The sequence below is a fragment of the Amphichorda felina genome (genome assembly GCF_050947745.1).
Source record: "Amphichorda felina strain 45539 chromosome Unknown scaffold_1, whole genome shotgun sequence".
Classification (NCBI taxonomy): domain Eukaryota; kingdom Fungi; phylum Ascomycota; class Sordariomycetes; order Hypocreales; family Bionectriaceae; genus Amphichorda; species Amphichorda felina.
In genome coordinates, this window is record NW_028145049.1 from 3,217,742 (window position 1) to 3,243,599 (window position 25,858).

General features: G+C 57.5%; 12 protein-coding genes across 12 annotated transcripts; 7 read left to right on the forward strand and 5 right to left on the reverse strand.

Annotated features, from left to right (window-relative positions):
- Positions 1–86: 86 nt before the first annotated feature.
- On the reverse strand, positions 87–1,136 carry PRE10 (proteasome core particle subunit alpha 7; the record flags this gene model as incomplete). The annotated part of the gene is made up of 3 exons (XM_083190521.1): positions 87–734; positions 813–1,037; positions 1,134–1,136. 3 exons carry the CDS (start codon positions 1,134–1,136, stop codon positions 87–89), a joined length of 876 nt encoding a protein of 291 aa, XP_083054380.1.
- Positions 1,137–2,794: 1,658 nt separating this feature from the next.
- ACO1O0_001029 (uncharacterized protein) lies at positions 2,795–3,511 on the forward strand (the record flags this gene model as incomplete). The annotated part of the gene is made up of 1 exon (XM_083190522.1): positions 2,795–3,511. The coding sequence occupies one exon, from the start codon at positions 2,795–2,797 to the stop codon at positions 3,509–3,511; it is 717 nt and encodes a 238-aa protein (XP_083054381.1).
- Positions 3,512–4,253: 742 nt separating this feature from the next.
- On the reverse strand, positions 4,254–5,572 carry rna1 (GTPase-activating protein RNA1; the record flags this gene model as incomplete). Its single annotated transcript, XM_083190523.1, has 2 exons — positions 4,254–5,318; positions 5,378–5,572. 2 exons carry the CDS (start codon positions 5,570–5,572, stop codon positions 4,254–4,256), a joined length of 1,260 nt encoding a protein of 419 aa, XP_083054382.1.
- A 529-nt stretch (positions 5,573–6,101) lies between these two features.
- CYT1 (ubiquinol--cytochrome-c reductase catalytic subunit CYT1) lies at positions 6,102–7,403 on the forward strand (the record flags this gene model as incomplete). The annotated part of the gene is made up of 4 exons (XM_083190524.1): positions 6,102–6,176; positions 6,323–6,480; positions 6,616–6,678; positions 6,788–7,403. The coding sequence occupies 4 exons, from the start codon at positions 6,102–6,104 to the stop codon at positions 7,401–7,403; spliced, it is 912 nt and encodes a 303-aa protein (XP_083054383.1).
- Positions 7,404–8,327: 924 nt separating this feature from the next.
- ACO1O0_001032 (uncharacterized protein) lies at positions 8,328–9,038 on the forward strand (the record flags this gene model as incomplete). Its single annotated transcript, XM_083190525.1, has 1 exon — positions 8,328–9,038. One exon carries the CDS (start codon positions 8,328–8,330, stop codon positions 9,036–9,038), a length of 711 nt encoding a protein of 236 aa, XP_083054384.1.
- A 565-nt stretch (positions 9,039–9,603) lies between these two features.
- On the reverse strand, positions 9,604–11,091 carry RPT1 (proteasome regulatory particle base subunit RPT1; the record flags this gene model as incomplete). The annotated part of the gene is made up of 4 exons (XM_083190526.1): positions 9,604–10,716; positions 10,770–10,884; positions 10,941–11,032; positions 11,089–11,091. 4 exons carry the CDS (start codon positions 11,089–11,091, stop codon positions 9,604–9,606), a joined length of 1,323 nt encoding a protein of 440 aa, XP_083054385.1.
- A 491-nt stretch (positions 11,092–11,582) lies between these two features.
- CCT4 (chaperonin-containing T-complex subunit CCT4) lies at positions 11,583–13,348 on the forward strand (the record flags this gene model as incomplete). The annotated part of the gene is made up of 4 exons (XM_083190527.1): positions 11,583–11,633; positions 11,684–11,735; positions 11,789–12,444; positions 12,506–13,348. 4 exons carry the CDS (start codon positions 11,583–11,585, stop codon positions 13,346–13,348), a joined length of 1,602 nt encoding a protein of 533 aa, XP_083054386.1.
- A 426-nt stretch (positions 13,349–13,774) lies between these two features.
- On the forward strand, positions 13,775–14,307 carry ACO1O0_001035 (uncharacterized protein; the record flags this gene model as incomplete). The annotated part of the gene is made up of 3 exons (XM_083190528.1): positions 13,775–13,873; positions 13,925–14,049; positions 14,106–14,307. The coding sequence occupies 3 exons, from the start codon at positions 13,775–13,777 to the stop codon at positions 14,305–14,307; spliced, it is 426 nt and encodes a 141-aa protein (XP_083054387.1).
- Positions 14,308–14,545: 238 nt separating this feature from the next.
- COX17 (copper metallochaperone COX17) lies at positions 14,546–14,926 on the reverse strand (the record flags this gene model as incomplete). Its single annotated transcript, XM_083190529.1, has 3 exons — positions 14,546–14,686; positions 14,778–14,830; positions 14,896–14,926. 3 exons carry the CDS (start codon positions 14,924–14,926, stop codon positions 14,546–14,548), a joined length of 225 nt encoding a protein of 74 aa, XP_083054388.1.
- Positions 14,927–16,149: 1,223 nt separating this feature from the next.
- ACO1O0_001037 (HSP20-like chaperone) lies at positions 16,150–17,139 on the forward strand (the record flags this gene model as incomplete). The annotated part of the gene is made up of 1 exon (XM_083190530.1): positions 16,150–17,139. The coding sequence occupies one exon, from the start codon at positions 16,150–16,152 to the stop codon at positions 17,137–17,139; it is 990 nt and encodes a 329-aa protein (XP_083054389.1).
- Positions 17,140–17,666: 527 nt separating this feature from the next.
- Positions 17,667–19,244, reverse strand: ACO1O0_001038 (uncharacterized protein; the record flags this gene model as incomplete). The annotated part of the gene is made up of 1 exon (XM_083190531.1): positions 17,667–19,244. The coding sequence occupies one exon, from the start codon at positions 19,242–19,244 to the stop codon at positions 17,667–17,669; it is 1,578 nt and encodes a 525-aa protein (XP_083054390.1).
- Positions 19,245–21,929: 2,685 nt separating this feature from the next.
- Positions 21,930–25,214, forward strand: ACO1O0_001039 (uncharacterized protein; the record flags this gene model as incomplete). Its single annotated transcript, XM_083190532.1, has 1 exon — positions 21,930–25,214. One exon carries the CDS (start codon positions 21,930–21,932, stop codon positions 25,212–25,214), a length of 3,285 nt encoding a protein of 1,094 aa, XP_083054391.1.
- Positions 25,215–25,858: the final 644 nt, after the last annotated feature.

Sequence of the window (25,858 nt, forward strand, 5' to 3'; positions counted from 1 at the left end):
CCCGTCCCGACCAGATGATTCATTATTCTATGACCTCGTTGTGTTAGTACAAGTACGCCTACCGACGCCCCAGGCATCCTCCACCTTTATTCCTCCATCTTCTCGTCCTCTTTCTTGTCATCATCTTCGTCGTCTGAGTCGTCCTCGGCGCGTGCTAGTCTCTCCGCCTCCTCCCTCAGCTCCTTGGGCACCTCAACGTGCCGGCCCTTGGTCGGCCCATCCACTCCGCTGACCCACGTCATCTCCAGCTCAAAGTCCTTGTCCTTGTTGTCCTTGTGTGCGTTGTAGATGATCCTGGCCGCCTCCTTGACCGCCTGCTCCAGGGAGAGCTTGCCTGCGGGCAGGTCGAGCTTCTCCAGCTCAGCCTTGGCGGCCTGGCGGCCCTTGCCCGTGGCGGCACCGTAGTAGCCCCAGTACTGCCCGCTGGGCTCGATCATGTAGAGAAAGGGACCGCCGTGCTTGCCAGGGATCTTGCCGCCGGGGCCGCAGCTTGGGCCGGTTCCGGCGACGCCGTCAATCACCTCGTCCTCTGAAGAGTCGACGCCGGCGACGATGGCGGTGATTCCAAAGGGGCGGACGGAGCCGTACATGGTGTAGGCCTGTAGGTAGCTGCCCATGCGGGAGGCGAGCTCGGCGGTGGGAATCGGGGTCCTGAGGGTCTGGCGCCAGGATGCGGCCTCGTCGCGGGCGCGGTCGACGAAGTGGCGGCCGTCGGGGACCATGCCCGAGTACGCCTGCCATGCCATGGTTAGTCAATCATGGGGTTAGGCCGAGCAAGGGGAAGCCCGGGAAGGGAAGGGGTCGTCTCGTACAATTCCAGCGTGGGTGTCGACAGTAGCGATGCGCTTGTTGGCGCCCGGTTTCAGCAGCTTGGAGGCTATGACCTTCTCGACGGCGAGGACGACGCCGTCCTTGGCGCGAATGCCGATGGAGGTGCCTCCATTCTCGACGGCCTTGACTGCATATTCGACTTGGAAGTTTCGGCCGTCGGGGGAGAAGATGGAGTTGAGCAGGTCGTAACCCGTTCCTATGGACGTCTAAAATGGAAGCACACGGGTCTGGTCAGCTCTGTTCTGCGGGGTACCTGGTGGCAGCGGTGAGGGAGAGGGCCTGGGGGATGTCTTGATACTTACCATGATGCCTCTGAGCTCTGTGGTGGTTCTGGTCGGGGGGAGTTGAGTGGTCGATGCGTGGAGAGGCAGAAGGCGGAGTGGAGGGGAAGCTGGATTGGGACTTGAGGCGGGATGGATGTAGCTTCACCAGGCAGCCTGAGAGCTGCGTGTTGCAGTGTCGTCGTCTGTCGTAGCCACAGGCGGAGGCTGCCTGAGGCGCAAAGGGTGCTGAGCCACATATGGCTGGTGGATTTAGGTGTGGCTGACGGAGGGCGGGAGTGGCTGACGGCATCCACCCCCACAATCCGCCTCCTACCCAGTACGTAGGTACGTACTACTCACAAGTACGGATAAGAATGCTCAATTCTAACGGTCCCAGGGCATAGACACGGGAGTCACTCTATTGCCCTGTAACCTGAACGTATCCTTGTGTTGGCTTTTGATCCTCAAAGAGCCCCTCGTGCACAGATGTACTACTTGAGATCTAGATGCATGGAATATTAAGCCCCTGCCTCTTCGTGTCACTGATCCATTGGGTCCTGCATGGGCGTGAGGCGGGTTTCAACACCCCGCTTCGCCCGGAAAACTTGAGGACGGTTCTTGCATAGATCCGAAGAGGTTTATCGTTTATGCATTCATGCGCTCATCATAATAGGTACTGACTCCCGTGGGATTTGAGGTGAGGGTCTAATACAATACCTGGGCAAGTGCTACCCCGTACTCGGTTGAGAATAGAAGGCAAGGACAATGACTTGCGTCACGCTGAGAACTTGACATGTGCCACCCGTGGACGACCCCTCCATTGCCCTCCATTGCCCTCCATTGTCATCCCACCGCCCATCCCACCAGAGACAATCTCCATCCACCATCCACGCGGGAACTGACCACCTCCTAGGCTACCATTCGTACGTGCCTACGCTGCAGGTGCAGTGCAGTGGCACCACCCCTCCTTCACAACGCGTTCATCATGCCGTTCCTTGCCACTCCACCGTACGCCACCGTGCATTTCCTGTCGAACGCCAACTTTGACCTGGGAGGTTGATGTTCTTCGTTTCCTCTTCTTCAAGCACTGGAAATCATCAGATAACCCGTCATCGGCTCGCCCAACCTCGGATCCGCCACCAGCTCATTTGCACCCCAACTTGTCAAAGAACTACCAGCAGGTGTTCAAGCCTGAAAGTCCAGGACCCAGACCCGGGATCTGAGACCCAAGACCCGAGACCCCCCCAGTCGTCTTGTGACCCAACGCTACCCAACTAATCCACCGCCTTTATTCACGCTTGCTCAACAATCTCGGAATCCCTCTTGAGATCTGCAGATTTCTCAGTCTTTCTCCTTGTTATCATATTGTCTCTCCTCTAGCTTAGTGGAAATAGACCAAGTTACTTTCCCGATCGCCACGGACCAAGAGGCTTTGACATCCTTCGCTTCGCCTCTGCAATACAAAGACCAACGGTTCACGTTTGTGCTTTCACCAGGGACTTGAGGCAAAAAGAGATCGTTGTTATAGTATCGCCTGGTCGGCGATTCTGGGCAATTTATCACTTTGCAGTGGTCTATTCTACTTGGTTCAATACTCAGGTACCTACAGTGCTTACAGAGTACACGACTTATACCTCGACGTACCATCCAACCTATTCTCCAGCACTAGGTACACCGGGCTGACCAGTGAATTCCAGACCATGATTTCCGTGCAGCCTAATATGCAGGCTCATGATGAGCTTGCTGCTCTCTTTTCTAGAAACCTGACCTTCAACCCCGAGGCTCAGGGCCCTCCTCCACAGGAAGTCCCCCGTCACCTGGACCCCATTGCTGCTCCATCCGCCACCCAGCACATCGTCTACTCCATCTCCCAACACTACCACCACTCCACCCACATCCCGAAGCCTTCAGAGCCCCAGTCACAGGGTGAGTCTCAGCGTCGTTCTTCCGAGCCTGCCCAGTGCGACTCCATGTTGGCCGAGAATGTCCTGCGCATCCACGGAATCAACCCTGCTACCCTCACCCCCTCCCAGCTCCAGCTCTTCCGCATTGCCGAGAGCGTGCAGCAGAGACGCTTGCTGGAACTCTGGAGCATCTGCCCTCCAAACAATGGCGCGGAAATCCCCGCCCTCGCCTGGAGCAGCACTACCGTGGAGCACGAGGAGCAGCTCGCCCATATGCGGTATGAGAGGCAGCAGCAGCAGCAGCAGCAGCAGCAGCAGGAGCAGGAGCAAACCATGAGTCTCGATGGAACCCCTGTCCAGACGGCCAGCGGACAGTGGCATCACCAGCCTGTACCGGAGAGCGAGCCTTACATGATGTCAGGCTACGAAGAGCTCATGCGCCGCGAGAGGGAGAGGCAGGGCTACACTCCGTCAACGGACCTTGTCTACCTCGGGCTAGACTACACCCGCTAGCAGCAGCAGCAGCAGCAACAACAGCAGCAGATGGACATGGCTACACAGTACGGAGCGTTTGATCAGTTCCGTGGATCGGGACAGATGGACACCATGGATGTCATGTAATCAAGTGTTAGTCTAGTGCACATTGTGCCAGAACACGGTCGCATCGTTCATCTGGTCTCATTGCTCAGTTTAGTTAGCCTGGTAGAATCGCTTGGGATGGCTTCCGTTGTCGGATTGGGATGAACAGAGTCTGGTCTTTAATGTCTGGGACACGGAGTGGAGAGTTTATGTTCGAGATATCAATAGGTATAGGGGGTCGGTCGATTTTGCTGACGGCGTTGAGGGCATCCATTCCACTCCAAGCTTTACCAAATCCCCTCTCCCTCGCACGCTGTTGTCTGTGGGCTAATATAAACGGTTGCAGAGTAGCATGAACTACTAGTACTGATAGTAGCTCCGGTGTCCGAGAGGTACGTCAACCCCTGAGTTGCCCCCTAAATCTCTTTGCCTAGGGGTTTACGCTACATCGACGGGAAGATGTATGTAAATTCGCTGCAATGGTTTTATACATTGGAGAGTAGTTATACTCAACTGGACCTCAAAAATCGGATCTGTTACTATTGGAGACACATGAAATGTCTCCCTCCAAGCCATGTTCTGCGCACAATACTTTGAAAAGGGGTATCGAAATGTTTCATTGAGCGCTTGATTCTAAACTGTCCTGCGAATCTTCTATGTACATGGAATGGCTCATCTAAATCTTTGTCTTCTCCAGTTCCTTGGCCAGGGCATCCACGGTCTTATCCTTGAGCTCGACGGTGGGCTCCTCCTGAGCCTCCTCGGCCTCCTTGATCAGCCTCTCGGCCTTCTCCTCCGGCGTAGGCTCTTCCTCTTCTTCCGACTCCTCTTCCTCCTCGCTGTCAATCTCCTCGAGATCGCTGAGGCTATCGACACCCCAGTCGTCTTCAATCACGATATCGCCGGCCAGCTTCTCCTTGCGCTCATCGAGCAAGGTCTGCAGGTCGAGGATCGCCTCGTCATCCTCGGAAAACTTGTTCCCGTTGAGCTCGATCCTCTTTAGCGCGGGCAGACCGTTCTTGGCAGCTTCGGCGAAGGCCTTGACTCCGTCTGCGGTGATCTCGTTGTACTGGAGACGCAGGATCTCGAGCTTCTGGTTCTTCCCAGAGGCCAGGGCCCCGGCCAGAATAATGCCTCCCTTGGCCTTCAGCAGCGAGTCGCCGACACCAAGCTCCTTGATCGACGCCCAGCCGGGGACAACCTTTGCAAGAGCCCTTGCGCCCTTAACCGTGAAGGTGTTGTCCTGCAGGTCGAGCACCTCGAGCTCAGTGGGGTTCTTGAGGCCCTCGGTGAGGAGGTGGGAGATGCCTTCCTGGCGAATACCGTTCTGGACCATCTTGATGACCTTGATCTTGTTGTGGAGGCTGTAGGTCTTGGCCCAGGCCGTCATGCTTCCGTTCTCTAGGCGGTTTCGGCCGCAGATGACCGTCTCCAGATGCGGGACCTCCTTTCCATCTTTGCGCGCCGCCTCCTTCTTGGCGTGGAGCTCCGAGAGAGCGTCGGCGATGAGGATACCAGCGTGGGGGCCGAGGCCGTTGTTGTTCAGGTACAGGTGCTGCAGGGGGACGTGAGACGAGAGGAACGCCACGAGGGGGGCCTGGGTGTTCAGGCCAAAGGCATTGTCATTGAGGTTTATCGTGTTAAGATTCGGCAGGTTGAGGATGGAAGTGAGGAGCGACGACAGCGCCTCGGGGATCTCGTTGAGGAGTCGGCCGGTGAAGATGTCTGCAAGGTTGGCGACCTGCGCGATCTCTGTTAGTTGCTGCCAGGGGTCGAATGTGGTCTCTGATCTAGTCTCACCTTCAGCGACTTCTTTGTGGCAAGGACCTCTCCCAGAAGCTTGCAGGCGCCGACACCGAGGGTGTTGCCCAGGATCCTGACCTCCTCTACATCATCCTGCGCACGGAGGGCAGTGATATGAGGCTCTAGGTCGGCCTCGGTATCGAGCTTGAGGCTCTTGCCCTCGAGGGAAAAGATCTTTTTGGAGTCGGTCATGGTGGATTTAATGAGAAGAGGCTCAGACTTCTACAAGATCTAATTGCGAAGAGGGTTGAGTTGGGGGGGACAAAGAGAGGGCCCTATGTGCGGAATGTTATGTTATGGTGGGGGCGGGGCATGAGAGACCACAGTGAAGCGCGAGGTTCGAACTGAAGGGATTTGCTACGAGCAGGGATAATACATGACGAGCCACAGTTAACATGGGTGGTGGAGCTGGGCTCTGGAAAAAAGTCGGCACCGGGTGGATGTGGGTTGTTGGTGACGGGCTCTCTCAGTGACGGGCTCAGTGGTGGGTCCGTGCTCTTGAATTCCAGCTGCCTGAGGTCGACGCATCAAGCTTTGGCTGATCACGTGATTTTAGCCAATCAGCGTCGGCCCATTTCGGAACGCTGGATTTTCTTCTGATGCCAGTGAAGCGGATGGCCTCGCCTTTGAGCCTTTTCGACCTCCGACCCCGATACCCAACCTCCATCCCCGTCCTATCCGATTGCGGCTCTCTCTGGGGATAGAAGCCAGCTTGCCGATTATGTGGGCAAGATCCTCTCTGCGCTCGACGCGCGCCCTCAATGGGCTGCGCAATGGCGCCTCGAACCTCTCCAAGGTATGCCACGCATTGGTCTCCTTGTGCCCGTCCCTTTGCCGAGGGATCATACCACAGCACCTCGCCCGCACGACACCAACATGTCAATCGCATCAATTTCAAGCTGGGAATCACCATGGCTGGGCGCTGACAATGGACTTTTCTAGCGCACGATCTCGTCGAGCTCCAACGCGGCCAACGAAGCTGCCCCTACCGGACTCAACATCGCCGCTGCCGCCTCGACCACTCTCGCCGTCGGCTCCATCGCCTGGTACTACCACATGTATGGACCCGTGGCTCAGGCCATGACACCTGCTGAGGAGGGGTACGTGAGAAACCAATTGGCCGCCATTCTTTTTGCCGGAGCTGGAGCTATCGACGGAGGCCCAGCTGCTGAGGCATAAAATGCCACGCCAATCTACCTCGGGTCAACCATCGCCATGCTAACGATATCGAACAGTCTTCACCCCACCAAGTACCCCTGGGTCCACGAGCAGTGGTTCAAGACCTTTGACCACCAGGCGTAAGAAGATTCGACCTCGCTGGACGCCGAGTCATCCGCTGACCTAGCCTAGCCTGCGCCGAGGTTTCCAGGTTTACCAGGAAGTCTGCGCCTCGTGCCATTCCCTCAGCCGAATCCCCTACCGCACTCTGGTCGGCACCGTCCTGACCGTCGACGAGGCCAAGGAGCTGGCTGAGGCCAACGAGTACCCTGGCGAGCCGGACGAGCAGGGAGAGATCCAGATGCGCCCCGGAAAGCTTGCCGACTACATTCCTGACCCCTACAAGAACGAGGAGGCTGCCCGATTCGCCAACAACGGTGCCCTGCCCCCCGATCTGAGTCTGATTGTCAAGGCCCGTCACGGTGGCTGCAACTACATTTTCAACCTGCTGACCGGCTACCCCGAGGAGCCCCCCGCTGGTGCCACTGTCGCTCCTGGCATGAACTTCAACCCCTACTTCCCTGGAACCGGTATCGGTATGGCCCGTGTCCTCTATGACGGTCTTGTTGAGTACGAGGACGGCACTCCCGCCTCGACCTCGCAGATGGCCAAGGATGTCGTCGAGTTCCTCAACTGGGCTGCCGAGCCCGAGATGGACGACCGTAAGAAGATGGGCATGAAGGTTCTCGTTGTCAGCTCCGTCCTCTGGGCCATGTCCGTCTGGGTCAAGCGCTACAAGTGGGCTTGGCTCAAGTCTAGGAAGCTCGCCTACCAACCTCCTGCGGAGACCAAGGTCCGCCGCTAAAGAATACTGGCCCCCGTGCCTCAAGTGTACACTAGTCGCCCCCCCTAGATCAGCTCCTTTGTTAGCGGAGGCGGGTAGGACTGGAAGAGTCGAGGAGAGGGTTTGGAGAAGAAGCGGAAGCTAGTAGAGTGTAAATCAGATAACCATTTCCATCATTTACTTTGTTTAAAATCTATGGATCCATTGTTGGGGGGAATGGTTATAATACTGTGCAGCCAGCCGTGGCCAGAAAGTCGCGGAGACAACATGGCAGTTTCGTCCTACTAGCGTGCCAGTGTGAAATATAGGATGTGTTCTGTGGCGAGTGGCTGGTCCACCATTAGAAGCTTCTTTTGTAGCATGCGTTGTCTTTTAATGGCCACTAAGGATCGAAACAACTTGGGGCTTTGGGCCTGGCAATCATCGCAGGTCGTGAAGCTTCCAGCAAAGCCGAGCCCATCCAGTTATCAATGTCTCGGCTCCATGGACCAATTCAGGTTGGCTTGGGAAGTCTCAGGGCCCACTGAAGGAGCCTCCAGGGCCGATCCAGCCACCAATAACTTGGCCCTGACGACCAGCCAACCACCACTGTGTGCCACCCGTCTTGGGACTCTTGGCCCAGTAACCGCCTGGAAACCGCCTGGAAACCAACGGGCAGTCGCGGCTGGCCATTTTCCCATCCCCTCGCCACGGCATTCACCTCCAAGACACCATCCCTCTAGTCACCCTGACACCAACCTTTTCTTCCTTGCAAATACTCTTCCACACAAAAAAGAGCCGTCGATAGGGTTCTTGATATGTGTCTTTCTATTTAAACCCAAGGCGCCGCGACTTTCTGGTCCCTGGCCTTTGATCAGCTTACCGTCTCGAATCCAACTAAGCTTACCTCGCCCTCACCCTCATCCTCTGGACACGTTGACGGGATACGATACGAAGTGTCGAATGATGCCGTTTGTTCATCCGGCACGGAAGCGGAGAAGACCTGAAGATGACGACGACCATGTAGCCCCCGTCTACGGGCTCTACAACCCCAAGCAGCAAGGAGACTCATTCTTCTACGACCAGCACTCTGATCGCCCACGCAAGGTCCTCCCCCTGCCCTCAAAACGCGCACGCATCAACCATGACGACCTATATATCCACAAAACCGACAATGACAACCATATCCCCAAACACAGGCGGCGTCCCTCTCGCGACCAGACACAATCACCATCACTCACCGTGAAGCCGCGGCCCAACGCCCTGCTGACACCGTGCCACGTCTGCTCCACCCACCCGACGAGGAAGAACCATCTAGACTCCTTTGCATACTGTCAAGGCTGCGGCGAGTGGACGTGCTACATTTGCATCCGGGAGTGCCAAGGCTGGAACGTGGATGTGGGATCCGTCGTCTCTCAACAGGAGGCTCTGTCGCGGTCCTTTCAGATGCAGGATGCCGATGCTGACGACGACGGCTACGAGGTGGACTCGTCCACACAAGCACGAACCACGGAAGAGGTGGAGGGTGGCAAGCGCCAGGACAATACGGAGTGGTCGTGGAAGGCGCGAGGGCATCAGAGCATAATATGCCGGCGATGCTGCGTCGAGCAGAATGAGTTGGGCGGCGAGGTGGCATGCTGGGCGTGCCACCTGGCACTCGACGGGGCGGTTGGCTGATGTGAACCACGGCTAGTGGAACGTACGACAACGACCTTACGACCTTCCCCGGCTGGACCCTGTACCCAAGCCGAGCCGATTCGAATACCTCAGCCATGCAATGTGCCACCAACAAGGGGGAAACACCCGACACACGAGTAACTTGCAGGGCATTTTGAAGTCTTTTTTTTTTTCTAAAAAAAAAAAAAAACTGGTACATGAGAGGACGGACATTACTATATTGTGGACATGGGTGTAGACGCCCTGATTGAGCCTGTGGCTTAACACTCTGGCATAGCTTTATAGGATTATGACGGGTTTCGAGGCAGCGGCAATGCCCACATTAGACACACCAGCTGGTAGTAGATAGGTAATTCACACCAACAATTCTGAGCTTCACCCAGGGATTTGATACCAATTATCCACTAGTAGTATTGCAAAGTAAACGAATGATGGCCACCAAAGACTGTAGCTTCAACGCCCTTTCTATTCACCGTCGAAGCGCCCTATCAAGTCTAGAACCGTCCGTGGCCAAGTTCCATTTACTCTTACACCATAAGATAAAATACAAACACCCCACCCCGCGCTAGTTGTATTGCATATACGTCGCCGTCGAGTTGAACTTGAGGTTTCCCTTGATGACCTTGTCCACGGCGCTGAGGAAGTCCTTCTCCGTGGCGACCTTTCTCCGGGCCCGGATGGCGAACATGCCGGCCTCGGTGCACACGCTGCGTAGCTCCGCACCGGTGCTGTTGGGGCACAGTCGCGAGATGAGCTCCCAGCGGATGTCGCGCTCGACCGACATGCTCTTGGCGTGGATACGCAGGATGTTTGCTCGGCCCTCGAGGTCGGGCAGGGAGAACTCGATTTTGCGGTCGATTCGTCCGGGCCTCATCAGGGCGGGGTCAAGAGTCGACGGTCGGTTGGTGGCGAACATGACCTTGATATTGCCTCTGGCGTCGAAGCCGTCGAGCTGGGTGATGAGTTCCAGCATGGTTCGTTGGACTTCGTTGTCACCGCCGGCACCGTCGTCGAATCGAGCACCACCGACAGCGTCGATTTCGTCGAAGAAGATGATGCAGGCTTTCTTTGTCCGTGCCATCTCGAACAGTTCGCGGACCATCCTCGCGCCCTCACCGACGTACTTCTGCACCAGCTCGCTACCGATCACGCGGATGAAAGTAGCATCTGTCCTGTTGGCGACGGCCCGCGCGCACAGAGTCTTGCCAGTTCCCGGAGGACCGTAGAGTAGAGCACCCTTCGGAGGGTCGATACCAAGGTTGACGAACCTTTCAGGCGACAGCAGCGGCATCTCGACAACCTCCCTGAGCTTCTCCACCTGCTCCTTGCAGCCACCGACATCGCCGTAGGTGACATCGGGCTTCTCCTCAACCGTCATCATGGTAACGCTGGCATCGATCTTGGGCGGCAGCGGCAGCATGATCTGGTACTTGTTTCGGTCCACACCTACACGCATCCCCTCTTCGATATCCGTCGGGCTGACACGCTCTCCAAGTTGCACGACGAACTTAGCGATCTGCTTAACGTTGATGACATATTTGCTCTTCGACTCGTCGCCCTTCTCATCCGCAATGATCTTGGTGCACCGTGCTACCTGGAACGGTTGCTCCTCGGACATGCGTTGGCGGTCGGCGGCGACATCCCACAGGTGTGGAGGTGCGAGGCCGGTATCTGACTCCTGCGCGGCATCAGTAGTTGATCAGACGCAAGCCCGACAGCTGGGGAGATTACCTTGACTCCAATCTTCTCGTCGACACTTTGTTGCTTCTCCTTGATCTGCTTCTCGAGCTTCTTGAGCGCAGCGCCGTACGGGGCGGCACCGTATGTCTTGAGGACTTGGATATCCCTGCGTTCGCCATGTAAGCTTCCCAGTCGTACCGGTGTGAGGATTGTAGTACATACTCGTCCGTCAGTGGTGTGATCTTCTTCTCTTCTACCTCATCGTCGGCGTAGTTCTTCTGGTACTTCTCCCAGTTCTGGCCGGTCGCGGAAGGCTAATGGGACAGTTAGCGACGGGTGCGTTGGGAAACGCTATGGCCACCCAGCTCACCATGGTGACGTCCGCCGGCTACGTGTGCCAGGAGATGTATGTAATAGTAGTGTGTATTTTCGCTGTGTTCGGTAGTAGGGGTCAGGAGGCGTATGATCGTGGAAGGCGATGGGTTCGTGGTGGTGGTGGTTTGGTGATGATGAAGGTCATGGAAGCATTCCGTAATCTGGGCTGCCTTGAGCCTGGAGCTGCACGTACGGGACCCACCAGCACTACGACGGGCCATGGCAGGTTGGGAGGCTACGCTGGTTTGGGGCTGGTGTGGCTGGTGTGGCTGGTGTGTCTCGTGTGTCCAGTAGAGCTCGGAGGAGGATCATCTGCTGGTCCGGGGCCAAAAATTCTGGGACGTAGATGGCGGAGAGCACCACACCTCCTAGGGCAGAAAGTGGGATATCTCGAGGCTTCCAACAACCCGCCAAAATCGTCTTTCTCACAACCGCTGACCAGCAACCGTTCTTGTGTGAGAAAAAGGGAACTTTCAGAAGACTCCAAAGATGGCTGCTGTAACAGCATCCGGCGGCAACAATTCAAATGCCACCTTCAGGGTCAGTGCAGCTCCAGGGAAGCTACCGAGTGCCCCGCTAACCCCAGGCAGGATAAGGAGAAGCCCATGGCGGTGCGGTCGTCCAACATTGTCGCCGCACGAGGTACAACCTACAGCTGTATATCGACATGAGGAACCTCGCTGACAATGTTGCAGCTGTCGCTGATGCCGTCCGAACCTCTCTCGGCCCCCGAGGCATGGACAAGATGATTCGAAGCGGAAAGGGCGAGACGATTATCACCAACGACGGCCACACCATGTTGAAGAGCATGTCGGTGATGCACCCCACGGCGAAGATGCTGGTCAACTTGGCGGGAGCTCAGGATGTTGAGGCCGGTGACGGTACCACCTCCGTCGTCGTCATCTGCGGCAGCCTTCTCGGTGCCGCGGAGAGGCTTCTGTCCAAGGGTATCCACCCCGCGGTCATCTCAGAGTCCTTCCAGAGGGCGGCAGCCGCTGCCGTCGAGGTCCTGCACGACATGTCCCTCCCCATCACCCTGAACGATACGGGATCGCTGCTGCAAGCTGCCAACACATCGCTGTCCTCCAAGATTGTGTCTCAGTACTCCAATCTCCTTGGCCCCATGGCGGTCAACTCGGTCGTCAAGACCATCGATATCAAGACGGCCGACAATGTTGATCTGAAGAACATTCGCATCATCAGGAAAGTGGGAGGGACGATCGAGGACAGTGAGCTGGTTGACGGCCTGGTTCTTAACCAGTCCGTTCTGAAGAACGCCAGTGGCCCGATCAGGATGGAGAAGGCTAAGATCGGTCTCATTCAGTTCCAGCTCAGCCCCCCCAAGCCTGATGTACGCTGACCCCAACCCTCCTTGGTACCTAGTTTAAAGATTGTGCTGACGATACGCTCAGATGGAGAACACCGTTCAGGTCAACGACTACCGACAGATGGACAAGATTGTCAAGGAGGAGCGTCTATATCTCCTCAACATGGCGAAGAAGATCAAGAAGGCGGGCTGCAATGTGCTGCTGATTCAGAAGTCGATCCTGCGAGACGCTGTCAACGACCTGTCGTTGCATTTCCTGGCGAAGCTCGGCATCATGGCCATCAAGGACATTGAGCGCGACGAGGTTGAGTTCATCTGCAAGTCAACGGGCTGCAAGCCCATTGCCGACATTGAATCTTTCACGGCGGACAAGCTGGGATCGGCAGACTTGGTGGAGGAGGTGCAGTCGAACGGAAGCAGGTTGGTCAAGGTCTTTGGGGCCAAGGCGACGGGCAAGACCGTGTCCGTGGTGGTCCGTGGTGCCAACAGCCTCATTCTGGAGGAGGCAGAGCGCAGTCTGCACGACGCCCTGTGTGTGGTGCGCTGTCTGGTTAAGAAGAAGGCCCTCATTGCGGGTGGTGGCGCCGCCGAGATTGAGATTGCAGCCCAGCTGTCTAAGCAGGCCCGCAGCTTGACTGGCACTGAGGCTATCTGCTGGAAGGCCTTTGCCGATGCGATGGAGGTGATCCCTACGACGCTCGCTGAGAACGCTGGCCTTAACAGCATTAAGGTGGTGACGGAGCTGCGCCACAGGCATGAGATGGGAGAGAAGAATGCCGGAGTGAGCATCAAGTCCGGAGGTGTCAACACCAACATCTCCAAGGAGAACGTGCTCCAGCCGCTGCTGGTGAGCACGAGTGCTATCGAGCTGGCTGCGGAGACGGTCAAGATGATTCTGAGGATAGACGACATTGCTCTGACGAGATAAAAGCATAATACTCCGCCAGGAAGCTGTATGATAATACCAAAAGGGGCAACTGCGGAGCTGCTATGAACCATCCACCCTACCCCCTAAATTATGCCCGTAACAATGTGAAGAAGTCGGGACACTACCTCTACTAAGGGTTGATTCTCGTGACTTTCAATTTCTCATGATTCGGCTGAAGTATGGAATCCAAGTTCACTGGGACTCAAGAGGCAGGTCTATCAATTTCACTCCCAAGTTAGGTACGACGGGGCCGCTCCTTCCTCCCCAGCTTCACAGCTTCCCTCACATCTGCCCACTCATCTCACCACTAGGCACCTCGGAAAGCCTAACCTTTAGAACTACCTACCTATTCTCATCTCTACCTTGCCCGTGTGAGCTTAAACTTTTCCTCATTTTCATATACACCTTGAAGTTCCGCTTGTCATCATGCCTGCCAGAGCGAAGCCCAAGGCGCGGCTAGCGTCCTCCGAGGACGAGTCCGACTCCGCCATGTCCGTGTTGGAGGCCCAGCGCCGTATCCAGGAGGTAAGAAACTGCTCCAGTATCAACCAGGCAGTAGCCTCAATGCTAAGTTAGCTATCGGGGCAGCTGAGGAAGCAGAAAGAGGAGAGGCTCAGGTCGGTCGTCGCTGACAGCCACACGGCGCTGGGGGAGCTGCGGTCCCGGGTCCAGAGGCATTACGAGCAGCAGCGGCAGCAAAGGTATTCCAGCCCCAATCCTCCATACATAAATGGTGACTAAGGTCGTTTTGGTACAGTATCAATGCGCAGGCAAAGAATGTCGCCATCTTGGTTGAGAGTGTGGAGAGGAGGAAGCAGATCGAGGCGCAGATGATGGAGCTGGTTGTGGGCATGCACGCGCGGATGAAGGAGGTTGAGGCTATGATTCTGGTGGGCTATGAGGGCAGGTTGGACGAAACGAGGTTGGTGCTGGATGAAGCGCGACAGGCTCTACACTGAGGGATGCGGCCATGGCCGTAGCTATAGTCGAAAGACCCCAAGGCCTCCAAGGAAGAGGCAAATTATTCCCATACGGCCCCATAAAGCGTGTTGCCCGACAATGTCGAGTATCCGAGAGCGAGGAAGTGACTCCTTGTGTGATTTTGCCCAAACCGTCTATGACATTATTATACACGCCCGCGATACTGTACACAGCCGTAGCTAACACCCTTTCTCCCATCAATTTATCATCCTCTTTTCAGACAGCGTATCCGTAACCAGCCATGCAGCTCTTGTACTGTTCGACGAGGGACTTGCAGTCGGCGGCCGGGTCTTCGGCCTTGGAGAAGAGCATGCACTCGTCCCGCTTGGCCTTTTCTTCCTTGCACACACAGCACGGCTAAAAGGAAGGAGGCGTGTCAGCAAGTGTGCCCAGATGACAGCATTGGAAACCCGGGATTCTCGGGGGAGAGAGGAAATGGCGGGCGCACCTTAGGCTTGGAGGTGTTGTTGGACGTCGAGGCCGGTGCGGCCGTGGGAGCCTCTGTAGGTATAACTTGTCAGCGGGTTGTCTGTCTGGATTCGCGGAAAGGGGGGGTTAATGCGCACGGGCGGCGGGAGCTGCTGCTGGGGCGTTCATGATGCTTGGGACGGATTGGGAGGAGCCCATGATTCAGAGAGCATTGCTTGGAGGAGGGAGTTGTCGAAAAAGTGGCCGGAGGACAGCGCAAGAGCGGTTATCGATTGCGAACGACGGATGGCATTTCTAAGCCGCGAGTAATCCTCCAATCAACGCGGCCCGTGAATTTCCGCACTCATCTTGCCCGTTCCATCATCTGGCCGTGAGGCTTGACTGCCAAGTTGTGTTTTATCCATAATAGGTAGTTTGATCAATTCTGACGGGAAATTATCCTTTGATGTTTCCCCGGCCAGCTGAGAACTCTTGTTTGGAGTGCCGTGTGCTGACCTACGTAGTCGTACATAGTACATGCTGTGGTGGCTCCTGCCATCCAGTGGCTGGTCTCGTGCTTTCCCAGTTGGGTAAAAGGATGGGCTGGACGGGCAGGAGCGGGCCCTCTAGCCGGCGGCTCGGCGTCTGTCGGGGATCCGAGCCTCTCCAAGGTACGAAGTACTTGTACGAATATGATTTTACGGTTCTTTATCCTCCTCTAACCTTCCGGAGCATTAAACAATATAAATTGCCGGAGTATGACGATGGTACACCCCATCTCTGCTCATAGGCAAAATACCATCAGCGGGCTTAAGTAGAAACACCGAAAACGCCTTGTTACCTAGCTTCTGCCTGTCTTGGGAACACAGAGTTGTTGATGCTCTAGGTATGTAACATACCACACGGCAAGGCACGATTCTACCTCGACAATCCGGCTCATGACTAGGATTTACACCGAACCCGCCCGTCGGACTTCATATTGTCCGAGTCTAACTATCGCCTCCCTCCCCCCCGCATTTCCGGCTTTCCGGCACCGTCTAGCGGAATTCCTGGCCGTCAAGAGTCATCACTGCGATGCGTACGCGTACCACACTCCTGCTAGACGCGTGGCGACTCCTCGCCTCACTTTGCCTGGCCACCACCATCGGAGATACGACCAGGACTATTCGCCCGCCATCGAATGGTTTCTATTAGAATGGTAGAGGAGGCGACATCTGCACGCCAGCCCTACTGCCTGGTCTGACGCATGCCAGCCTGCCTGCGTGCGAACCGCTTGTAGACATGATGGCGTGACAATATGCGTAGTAGTAGCAGTGGTATATAAATGCCAGCCTCACCTCCCCCATCCAGACAAATTCCCATCAATCTATACTCTTTTCAGATACACTATTATCCAGCTCACAAGCTCGAAAATGTCTTCCCAACAACAACCCATGAATATCTGGGACCTCCTCAGGTCCTTCGATCCCAACGGACCCCCCGGTGAGGGTGTCGACCACCACTCGGCTCCCCCCTTTACCGCGGGCTTCTTCCCCTTTGGCGGCCCCGGCCCTGATACTGCCGACTTTGCTCAAGGAAACCCTTGGGGGCGCCGCGGCGGCCCCTGGGGTCGTCGTGCTGGGCGCCACGGTGGGCGTCACGGCTATTACCGCGACTACACCGCCAACGGGGATGGCACTCCCCAGGAGACTGGCCAGCAGGGCTCCAACAATGAGAGGGACCAGTCCTTCGAGACCATGAGGGCCGAGAGCACCGCTGCCCCCGACCCCGCCGAAGTAGCCCCAGAGGACGGCGATGATTATCATCACGGTCCTCGAGGCCGTCCCGGTCGATGCGGCCGTGGAGGCGGGCCCTTCCGCCACGGGGGTCGCCATCATGGGTCTCACCACGGTCCCCATCCCCATCACCCCCCTCCTCCCTTCGATTTTACCAGCATGATGCATGCCATGGGCTCCCACCCCATCTTCCAGAACCTCCGCAACTACATGCCCCAGCCCCAGAACGCCAATGCCAACGCCGGTGCCGACGCCGACGCCGACACCGACGCCTTCGCCCCGCCCGTCGACACCTTCAACACCCCGGCCGCCTACGTCCTGCACGTCGCGATCCCCGGCGCGCGCAAGGAAGACGTGGGCGTGACCTGGGACGCCGAGGCGCGGCAGCTGTGCATCGCGGGCGTGGTGCACCGCCCCGGCGACGAGGCCTTCCTGGCCACGCTGCAGGGCGGCGGGGAGCGCCGCGTCGGGCTGTTCGAGAGGCACGTCGCGCTGCCCGGGGACGACGAGATCGAGACGATGGACATCTCGGCGAGGATGGAGGACGGCGTGCTGGTGGTGACGGCGCCCAAGGTGCCGAGGGAGGAGAAGGAGTGGACGGAGATCCACAAGGTCGATATTGAGTAGGATGCCCCGAGTACAGGAGTTGGGTTTTGATTTTTGGGTCCGGATTTCTATAATGTTATTAGTAGATAGTTTGTTTGTTCGATAATACACCACCTCCTATTCCCTTGAACTTTCTTGACCGTCGGCTCTCCTACTAAGTTTGTGTTGCCCCGTCCCAAGACCAATGTAGATAGCTCCGTGTCCCCTCCCCCAACAACAATAATGTGCAGGTGCTCGTAGATAATTCGACGGTACGCAAACGGCCTCAGAGTGGAATATATGAATGAAATTCAAGTGCGCCTAAAGCCTATGCCAAGGGGGTATATGCTAGAATGTACTAACTAAACTAGATTGGAGGTTGTGAGACCTCATGCAGCCCAACCCAGCTAAGGATATTATGAGGGGTCAAGGATAGCTCTGAAGCCAGGCGCGGGGCATGTAATTATAATATACCAAAAAGAAAAAAAAAAGTATCGCAACGAAGAGAGAAGGGAGAAAGCGTATGCGGCGTGAAATCGTCATCATCTGTCAAAGAGGAATGCGCGCCATCATATTCCTAGCTCATTGGTGAGCTCCTCTCGCACATGGCGGCACCACTGGAGGATAGCTTTCTCAAAGACCTCCCACGCCTCGGGCCCGGTGTTGTTCACGACCCCCATGACGTCGACCACGAGCATCACCTCGAAGCGCAGCTCGGCTGCCTTGACCCAGTAGCGGAGGTTGTCCGCGCAGCGGTACGGTTTCTGCGTGTCCGTGTGGAAGGTCGGGATGGCCCCGAACCGCCTCCGGGATTTCTTGACCGCAGCGTTGTGCAGCTTGACAAGCCGCAGCCCGTTCTGCATCTCCTGGAGGAAAGGAGTGGGGGTCTCGGCGACGTCTGATACCGGCGCCCACTCGGGAAGCGGTTCCGCCTCTGGATCCATGGAGAGGAGAAACGCCCGCTCGCGAGCCATCTCCCGCCCCGTCCAGTCCCCTTCCAGCCACGTCCAGCTCGCTCGCTCGGCCTGCTCGGCAGCTTCAATCTCGGCCTCACGTCTGAGTATGTCGAGCACGCTGTCGATCCAGCTGCTGATAGTCTTGATCTCCTCATCCTTCATTCCGCCCTTGAAGTTGCGGGTAGCCATCTGCTTCAGCACCTCCATGACGCCTAGCAGGTCCATGCGGATCTGCTTTTCCGACTTGATCGAATCCAGTCGGTCTGGGAGCTCGTGCGCCGTGTAGTACATCTTGGCTGCCCTGATGGCCAGGGTCGAGACGTCGAGAATCTGCATTCCCTGCAGCTCGTACCAGCTCTGCGTGTTCTCATCCGGCATGTTTGGGAGCTGTGGTGTGTCGGGACTCTCTACAAATGTCCCCTCCTTTCGTTGCTGAACCTCCTGGAGAGCCTTGGTGGCGTCGGCAAGAGTCGTCTCCAGGTCCGCCTTGAGCTCCAGTATTGTCGGCGGCTTGGGGACAACCTTCTCCCTGTGGTGATATGTACTGACGGTTGGCGGGAGCATCCCGGGCTCTGGCGAGGCGAGGCCATCATAGTATTCGTCGTCCATATCCTCGATGGGGGACTGGGTGAGGGCTCCGGTGCCAAACGACTGAGCGCCCAGATCAGGGCTGCTCCCCATGGAAGCGTAGGAGGAGTCGACGTCGGTTCCAACAATCTTGGGGGTAGGACCAGTCGTTTCCAGGGCGGAGAGATCGAGGGTGGCAGGGTGGCGGGACTTCTTCCGGGCGAGCTGGCCGCCCTTGCCGTCGAGGAGTCCGGTGCGGGCAAAGTAGTACTGCAGATGGGCGATGCTGCCGAGGCTCATGACGCTCTCGCGAGACTTGGCGCTGGCAGCAAAGTCGGTGGCCTGGGGCCGCATGTAGCCCCTACGGCGGGTCTTGGGGTCACCATAGCCGTAGGAGACGGGGCGCGGAGGCCGTGAGCGGCTGCGGGGATGGTTGCCCGAGTCGCTACTCAGAGACATGGATGAGTCCCGGGAGGCGGCGTCTGTGGTACCGGAGGCGGACGAGGTGGCGGACAGGCAGCGCGGCAGCTCAGAGTAGGGGCCAATGGCCGGGGTGGGCAAGGTGTCGGGAGACGGGGAGCCGCATCGTGCGGGTGGTTGCTGGCGCTCGTTTGCGGTGGCCATGGGGTGCGTTCGGTTGGTCGAGGTGACGTAGAGCAGCGCCGGGTGTATCAGGATGGCCAGTCAGCCGCGAGAAGCTGTCGAGGTGCAAACGCAGCCAGGAGTTCAGAGAATGGCGTGAGAATCCAGATCGGACGTGGTATGGCAGGTAACGGGAGCGGCGCTGTCGGATCGAGCGATGGACGGGGGTGTCACTGCACTGCACTGCAGGCTTTCGGGAGAGAAAACGACGGACGGAGGCAGATGAAGGCAGATGAAGGCAGCAGACAAAGGCAGAAACAAGATCGCTGGGGAGGAAGGATGGCGAGGTAACGTATGCTTATGTGCTGTGCTCGTATGTTTCCATGTTCACATCTGGTTGTCGGGGTGAAGTTTGGTGGGATGTCGGTCCCGCAGGCCTGTAAATGTCAGGGGCGGTGGGATCCAGCTGGGAGGAGTCTGAGAGTCTGGCACACAGTGAGTGGGTGCAGGACTGCTGCAGGCACCAGGGACCTGTTCGGGAGGTTCCAGGTTGATGGTGGCCACTGGCACACTGCTGGCCAGTCAACTGTCAACCAGTGAACTTGTGAAGGCTGTGAAGCCCCAGTCGAGAGATTGCAGCACGCGTCCGATTGCGGGGAGCAACGACGCGAATGGGGGGAAGGGGGGCAAAAAAGACCGAATCAATAGGTAGTAAGTAGTATTGAGAGGGTGTTCGTGCAGGTGGAAGAAGCGTGAGGCGGCGGATGCAGGTTGGCCGTCACATCTTTTTTAAATGGTAATAACCTGTCAGGGCGAGTCTCCTGTCTCAGCCTCATCCCAATCCCGTCGTCTCTGTGGCATAGGCAAGTACAAGTACGAGTACTCGTAGGTAGTCTGTCCCAATACCGTCCTGATGATCTGCTCCGATCATGGCCAAGCACCAAAGCACTGACTGTGGTCGGTTCAGCAGCGATGGACAGTCCTCAGGCTCCGAGTCTCTGACGGACTGACTGACAGGACTGACAGACCCAACCCAAGGGACTTCCCGGCGGCCCCTTGTTCGGATCCGCCGCTAGCCGTGGACCAAGCTCAAACAGGCCATGTCTGGTTGATTGATTGCCAACGGCATTACTCCGTCCTTTGGTTGGTTTTGGCCAAGTGAGCCGGTGAAGTCATCCATCTCATCCCATGCCCGCCCAGTCGACCGATGAATAGTCTCCCTTCTCATGATATCTCATCCGAAGTGACGAACAGCGTAATCTGGATGGCGGCCATGATGATCCAGGCCAAGTCTTGACAAGGCGGCTCCTGAGAGCCCTGGAGAAGTCCTGGGCTCCTCGTTTCCAAGATGAGTCCCCGGGGGCCGGGGGTAGCACCCTGTGACTGGGGAGTGGATATGGCTTAATTACGGGTTGGTCGTCGACTCGTCGCCACAAGAAATGAGGATAGGTCGAGGCAGACTGTGCTCCAGGGCTTCGGGTCGTCATCACCCACAGGCGAATTGCGGTTGTTGCTCAGTTGTTGCTCAGCGACAAACGGGGGGGAGGCACTTTGAGGGCGAGGCTCGGAGAGACGCTGGATGTACTCGTAGGACGGGCAGGAGCAGGCGGGCAACGGATACACCGAACAAACAGACAGGCTAACAAACGAACAGCACGTCGATGGGGCAAGAAATTGATAGCATAACAGCAGCAGATATTTGAATTGAAATGCTGCACAGCGATGACGGGGAGTCTGGGAGGCAGTGAAGAGTCTGACTCCAAGGGCGAGGGTTGGGAGAACTGAGTTCAGTCATGATCCATTCCAGCCCATCCATCCACATCGTCAATTGCCATTTCGCCTCTCCTTAGGGCCCTTCCTCTTCAACCTCTCCTTCCCTCCACTGATCCTTCCCTCCCTTACTTTGGCGTCCCCTTTGGTGCAGCGTGTCTCTCGTCTCAGCGTGTCTCATCGCCTTCGCTTCTTTCATTCATTTTCCACTCATTTTCCACTCATTTTTTCCTGTCTCTTATTCCACCTCCTCCTTAGTCCTTACTTCTTACCTTCTCATCCGATCCTCTCGCCCGCCGGTCCAGCGCCTCTCTCTGCCGGGCCGCTGCTTTGTACGTGTTAAAAAAGGGAGAGAGGGAGAGGGACAGACAGAAAAAAACAGCAGACGAGCATTGACCGACGCGCCCCGACGTCTCACCATGAGCGACACCTCCTGTGCTTGCCTGGACAGCGACTCTTCTTGAGCTACGGCTACGGAACCCACGGAGGGAGCCACTTGGGCGCGACACGCCGTTGCAGTTTTGTGCGTGCCCATTATCCATACTGTCCGCTTCGATCCATCCAACACGGCATTCATCAAGCCCGACCCAGGCCTGACGACTGGAGGACTGAAGGACCGTCGTCGACGACGCAACACTGGCTACGATTGTGGCGACAACTCATCGTCCGCGCGCGTCGCGCACTGCTGCTATAATAACCAGACCCAAAACTCCAAAGCGCAACCCACCACCAGCCCACCACCCTGCTCCCCCCGACTTTCCTATCAGGGCATCCAAGACTCCAAACAGCCATCCACCAGAGGAGACACCTTGTCAATTTGCCCCGACTCCCCGACTCCCCGACTCCCACTGCTCTCCTCTCCCACTCCAACCGAACGTGTGGGATCCAACGGAGGCCGTTGCGAGTGTTTCACCTTCAGTGGCGCCCCACCTGTCCAGGGGCCCATCAGCGGGTTAAATGACCACCAGCCAGCACCACGCCAGCCCCTTTGCTGCTGCTGAGCCCGCTGCCGCTGCCGCTGCCGACACTGCTACGGCTCCCCAAGATGGTGTTCTTGCACCTGCCGACAGTGGTCTGATCAGTGGCACTTTCACCACCGTCAGCGCAGACACTGAACTCCAGCAGCAGCAGCACCACCACCAATCCCAGCCCTCCACGGCAGACCTCCAACAGCAGCAGCATGGTGGTGCCCTTCCCGCTGACGACCTCTTGACCTTCGCCGACGTCTCGAGCGACATTTCACACCTGCCATTCGACTCAGGTCGACGCCAGAGCAACAACTCCGACTCCTCCAGCCGTCCCGTGTCTCGCTCATCTTCCTCTTCGCGCCATCAGCCACAACCGCCAGCCTCGGCCGTCCGCAAGACCTCCCCTGGGCTCGCCGCGCGACTCAAAGCCCTTGGTTTCGGTGCCACCAGAAAGTCCGTGGCCCCCACGACACCGCCGCTTCACGACCGCATCGGCCGCCTCGACGAAGACCAGCTACGCCAGCTCGACGAGAAGCACCAGGCTGCCTCCTTCGGCCCCGTCATCATAAGGCGCGGCCGCCCTTGGAAGGGCCCCGGTGCCATTTCCCCTTCCCGCAGATCCGACCGCCTTCAGCCCCCCTCGGCCGATTCACTCACCATCGTCGTCGATCCTCCTCAATCTCCCGCTTCCACCTCTCCGCGGTCTCCGCGGTCTCCGCTGTCTCCGCCGTCTCCGCCGTCCGACGCGGATCGCGACCCGCGCCCACGGCTGCCCGAGATCAGCACATCAGAGCCGCTGGCTATGGACACACAAAAGTACCGTCTGCCCGACCACACCAATGGCAACGGCACCAAGGCCATCCCCGAAACTCGTCGCGAGCACGTTGAGCGCGTTACCCAGCCTCCCACCACCACCCCCACCGACGACGATGTAGACGCACCTCCACCCCCACCACCCAAGCAGACGCCGCCCGCTGTCACTTCCCCAACTACCGCCGACTCGGGTGATTATGTTCCTGGGTTGGGCTCATATTTCACACCGGGCCACAATCGCCCAGGCTCCATCTACACTCTGTCGCGCGCCTCCTTTGCCGACCAGCTCGCCCAGTTGACATACCTCCAGCTGCCGGACGCCGAATCCCTTTCGAGCAAGGTCTCCGCCATCCCGACCGCCCAACTAGCCTCCAAGGCTCTCATCAATGCCGCCGAGCAGATCAAGAGCTGGATTGCCAAGGCCTCCGAAGTCATCTCGGGTCTCGACAGTGATGATGACGTGGAGTGGTCTGCCGCAGGTGGGAGGGAGGGTCTAGCCGAGGTGGAGAGTGCAATTGTCCGCTTCGAAGAGCTGATCAACGTCTACGTGAGCGCCATCGAGCAGTTGCAGTCTCGGAGCGACATCGCCAGCGTCTCCACTGATGATTTGACCCGAGCCGTAACCCAGATGGAGGCCATCGTCCATGAATGGGCCAAGATTCGCAACACCCTCCAGAACGTCCGTGGGCAAGTCGAGATTGCCATGGAATGGGAAGAGCTCTGGAATAATGTTCTGGGCGATATCCAGGGAGAGATGGACGAGCTCGCCCGCCTCGTCTTTGAAATGGAGGAGCGGCGGCACAAGAGCATCGCCGCGGCTGCCAGTGGTGATAGCGTCGACATTGGCGACCTCGAGACCATTGTCGAGGATACTCCGCCGGCCCAGGCCTCTCGACTCCAGGCACATAGTCGGCTCAGCATACCAACTTTTCCCATGAGCCCCAGCTCACCCGGCACGCCCAGCCTCTCCCAGGACGACTCGAGTTTGCTCGCCCTGTTCGCTCGGATGCAGCCCTTGAGAGCGTCTCTCGATTTCCTACCCATGCGACTGTCCGTCTTCGCAGCGAGAGCCGAGCCGTCCTTCCCGACAGCATGCGAGGAGTTGGAGATGCGGCGTGCGGGGCTGGACGCCAGCTACAAGAAGCTCGAAAAGGATGCCGAATCGCTACGCAAAGAACTGGGCGAGGATCGCTGGGTCATTGTATTCCGGGGTGCCGGTCGGCAAGCCCAGAAGATGCACGAGTCGGTCGAGCGATCGCTTTTCAAGCTCAGGGAGGCCATCGATGCCGGCTTGCACCAGGCAAACCCGCCTGGCTTGACCAAGAAGATGGAAAGTTATGAGGCCAAAAAGACACACTACGGGCCAGCCATCGAGCGCGTCTTGTCCATAATCGACAAGGGTGTCAAGGATCGCCTCACAGTCAACGGCGAGATTCTACGCCTCCACACCGACTTGGAGGCTAGGTGGGCGTCTCTCAAAGAACAGACCAGAGAGATGGATGCCACGGTTGAGGAAATACAGGTGGACATGAGGAGCCAGCAGCTGAGGGATTCCGTCTCCAGCATGCTCTCCAACGACCGATCGACAGTCGGCAGCGGCCACGAAACCCCAGGCAGCTCGCCGCCATCGTCCGTGATAATGTCTGGCCTCGGCATCGAGCCCTATACCCCAGGACCGCATCGGCCAAAGACCCGGTCATCCAGCACCCACAGCAATGTCCCCTCCAACCGCCGGCACTCCTCCCTTCCCGCTCCTACCGGCTCCGCCTCCAAGAGGACCGGCGCTTCTCGCCTATCGGTAGTCCCCGGCTCGTCCGGTACAACTCCCGTCCCTCCAAGCAGAATCCAGCGCCCCGGGTCTACATTGGGCCACCGGCCCAGGTGGAACGGGTCCACGAACACGTCGGGCATCGACACTGGGCACAACTTCAAGCCCCTTAGTCTCACAACGCCCAGCCCGTACACGAAGGGATCCCCGCTAAACCAGCGGGCCACCTCATCTACCACGCCGGGTTCAGCAAGTGGGTCGAAACTCCCAACGTTCCGCAGCCCAAGTGCTAGGGCGACCTCAGAGTCCCCGCGAATCGAAGAGACCCCTACTAGGACTGGGCACTCTCGGTTGTCGTTCCGTGAGCGTCTTGCTTCGCCAAACACGCAGACCCAGCCCTTGCACAAACCGCGCCTATCCGTCCAAAACTCGGCACCCCCGGCCTCGGGTTACCGCCGAGCCTCTTTCCAGCCACCGAGAGCCGCCTCTGCGATGGAGGTGGCGCAGGTCAGCCGGCCAGCGAGCTCGCTTGCCTCCAACTCGCGGAGGAGTAGTGTTATGCCACAGCCCAGAGCCAGGAGGGATGCCAGCACCGGCCGGTCGAGCAGTCCACAGGCCCTAACAGCATCTCGCCTTGCTATGCGCAGAGCGGACGCCCAAGCCAAGGACAAGCGACCAGCATGGAGAGCGTAACGTGGCCACCATAGCCCATTAGTCTTCTTCAGCACGATACCATATATTTACAGTTTTTTAACTCTAGGGGTACTCGTTTTTCTGCCACACATTCCACGAGTACCCCCCCTCATCCAGCTCCTATTCCCTCGATCCTCGACGCAGACGACGAGATTCTGATTACTGTTCAACGACGTCCGGAGAGCCTGGCGCATCAACCCCTTTTCAGGAACAATGGATTTCTGCGTTTCACAGCATGGCGTCCGGATGCGGCGCGACCTCTTTCTCTGTTTCCAAACCTCGACGGGCGGGGGCTTCTTTTTATCCCAACGCAACCATCAAGGAAGAGACAAAAATCTGCCTCATTCTCTGTTTATAATTCATTTCTTGTTTAGCGGGCAACACCTTGCCTCGCTGCCATGCGCTGACAATCTCTTCCCTGCCTTTTTTATCTCTCATGTACACGCGGATCTCGAGAACTGTGTCTAGGTGCTTATGGGCATACCCAGGTCGGACAGCAACGGCTCGGAGGAAGGATTTGGGCGAACAAAGGTCTTTTGCGTGGAGCACGTGTTTCACCTCACATATACCCATGAGCTGCTACGTAGTTAATTCAAGGAGATGATGAACAGAACTGGTCCGTCGCGTTGAGAAGTAGTTGGGTT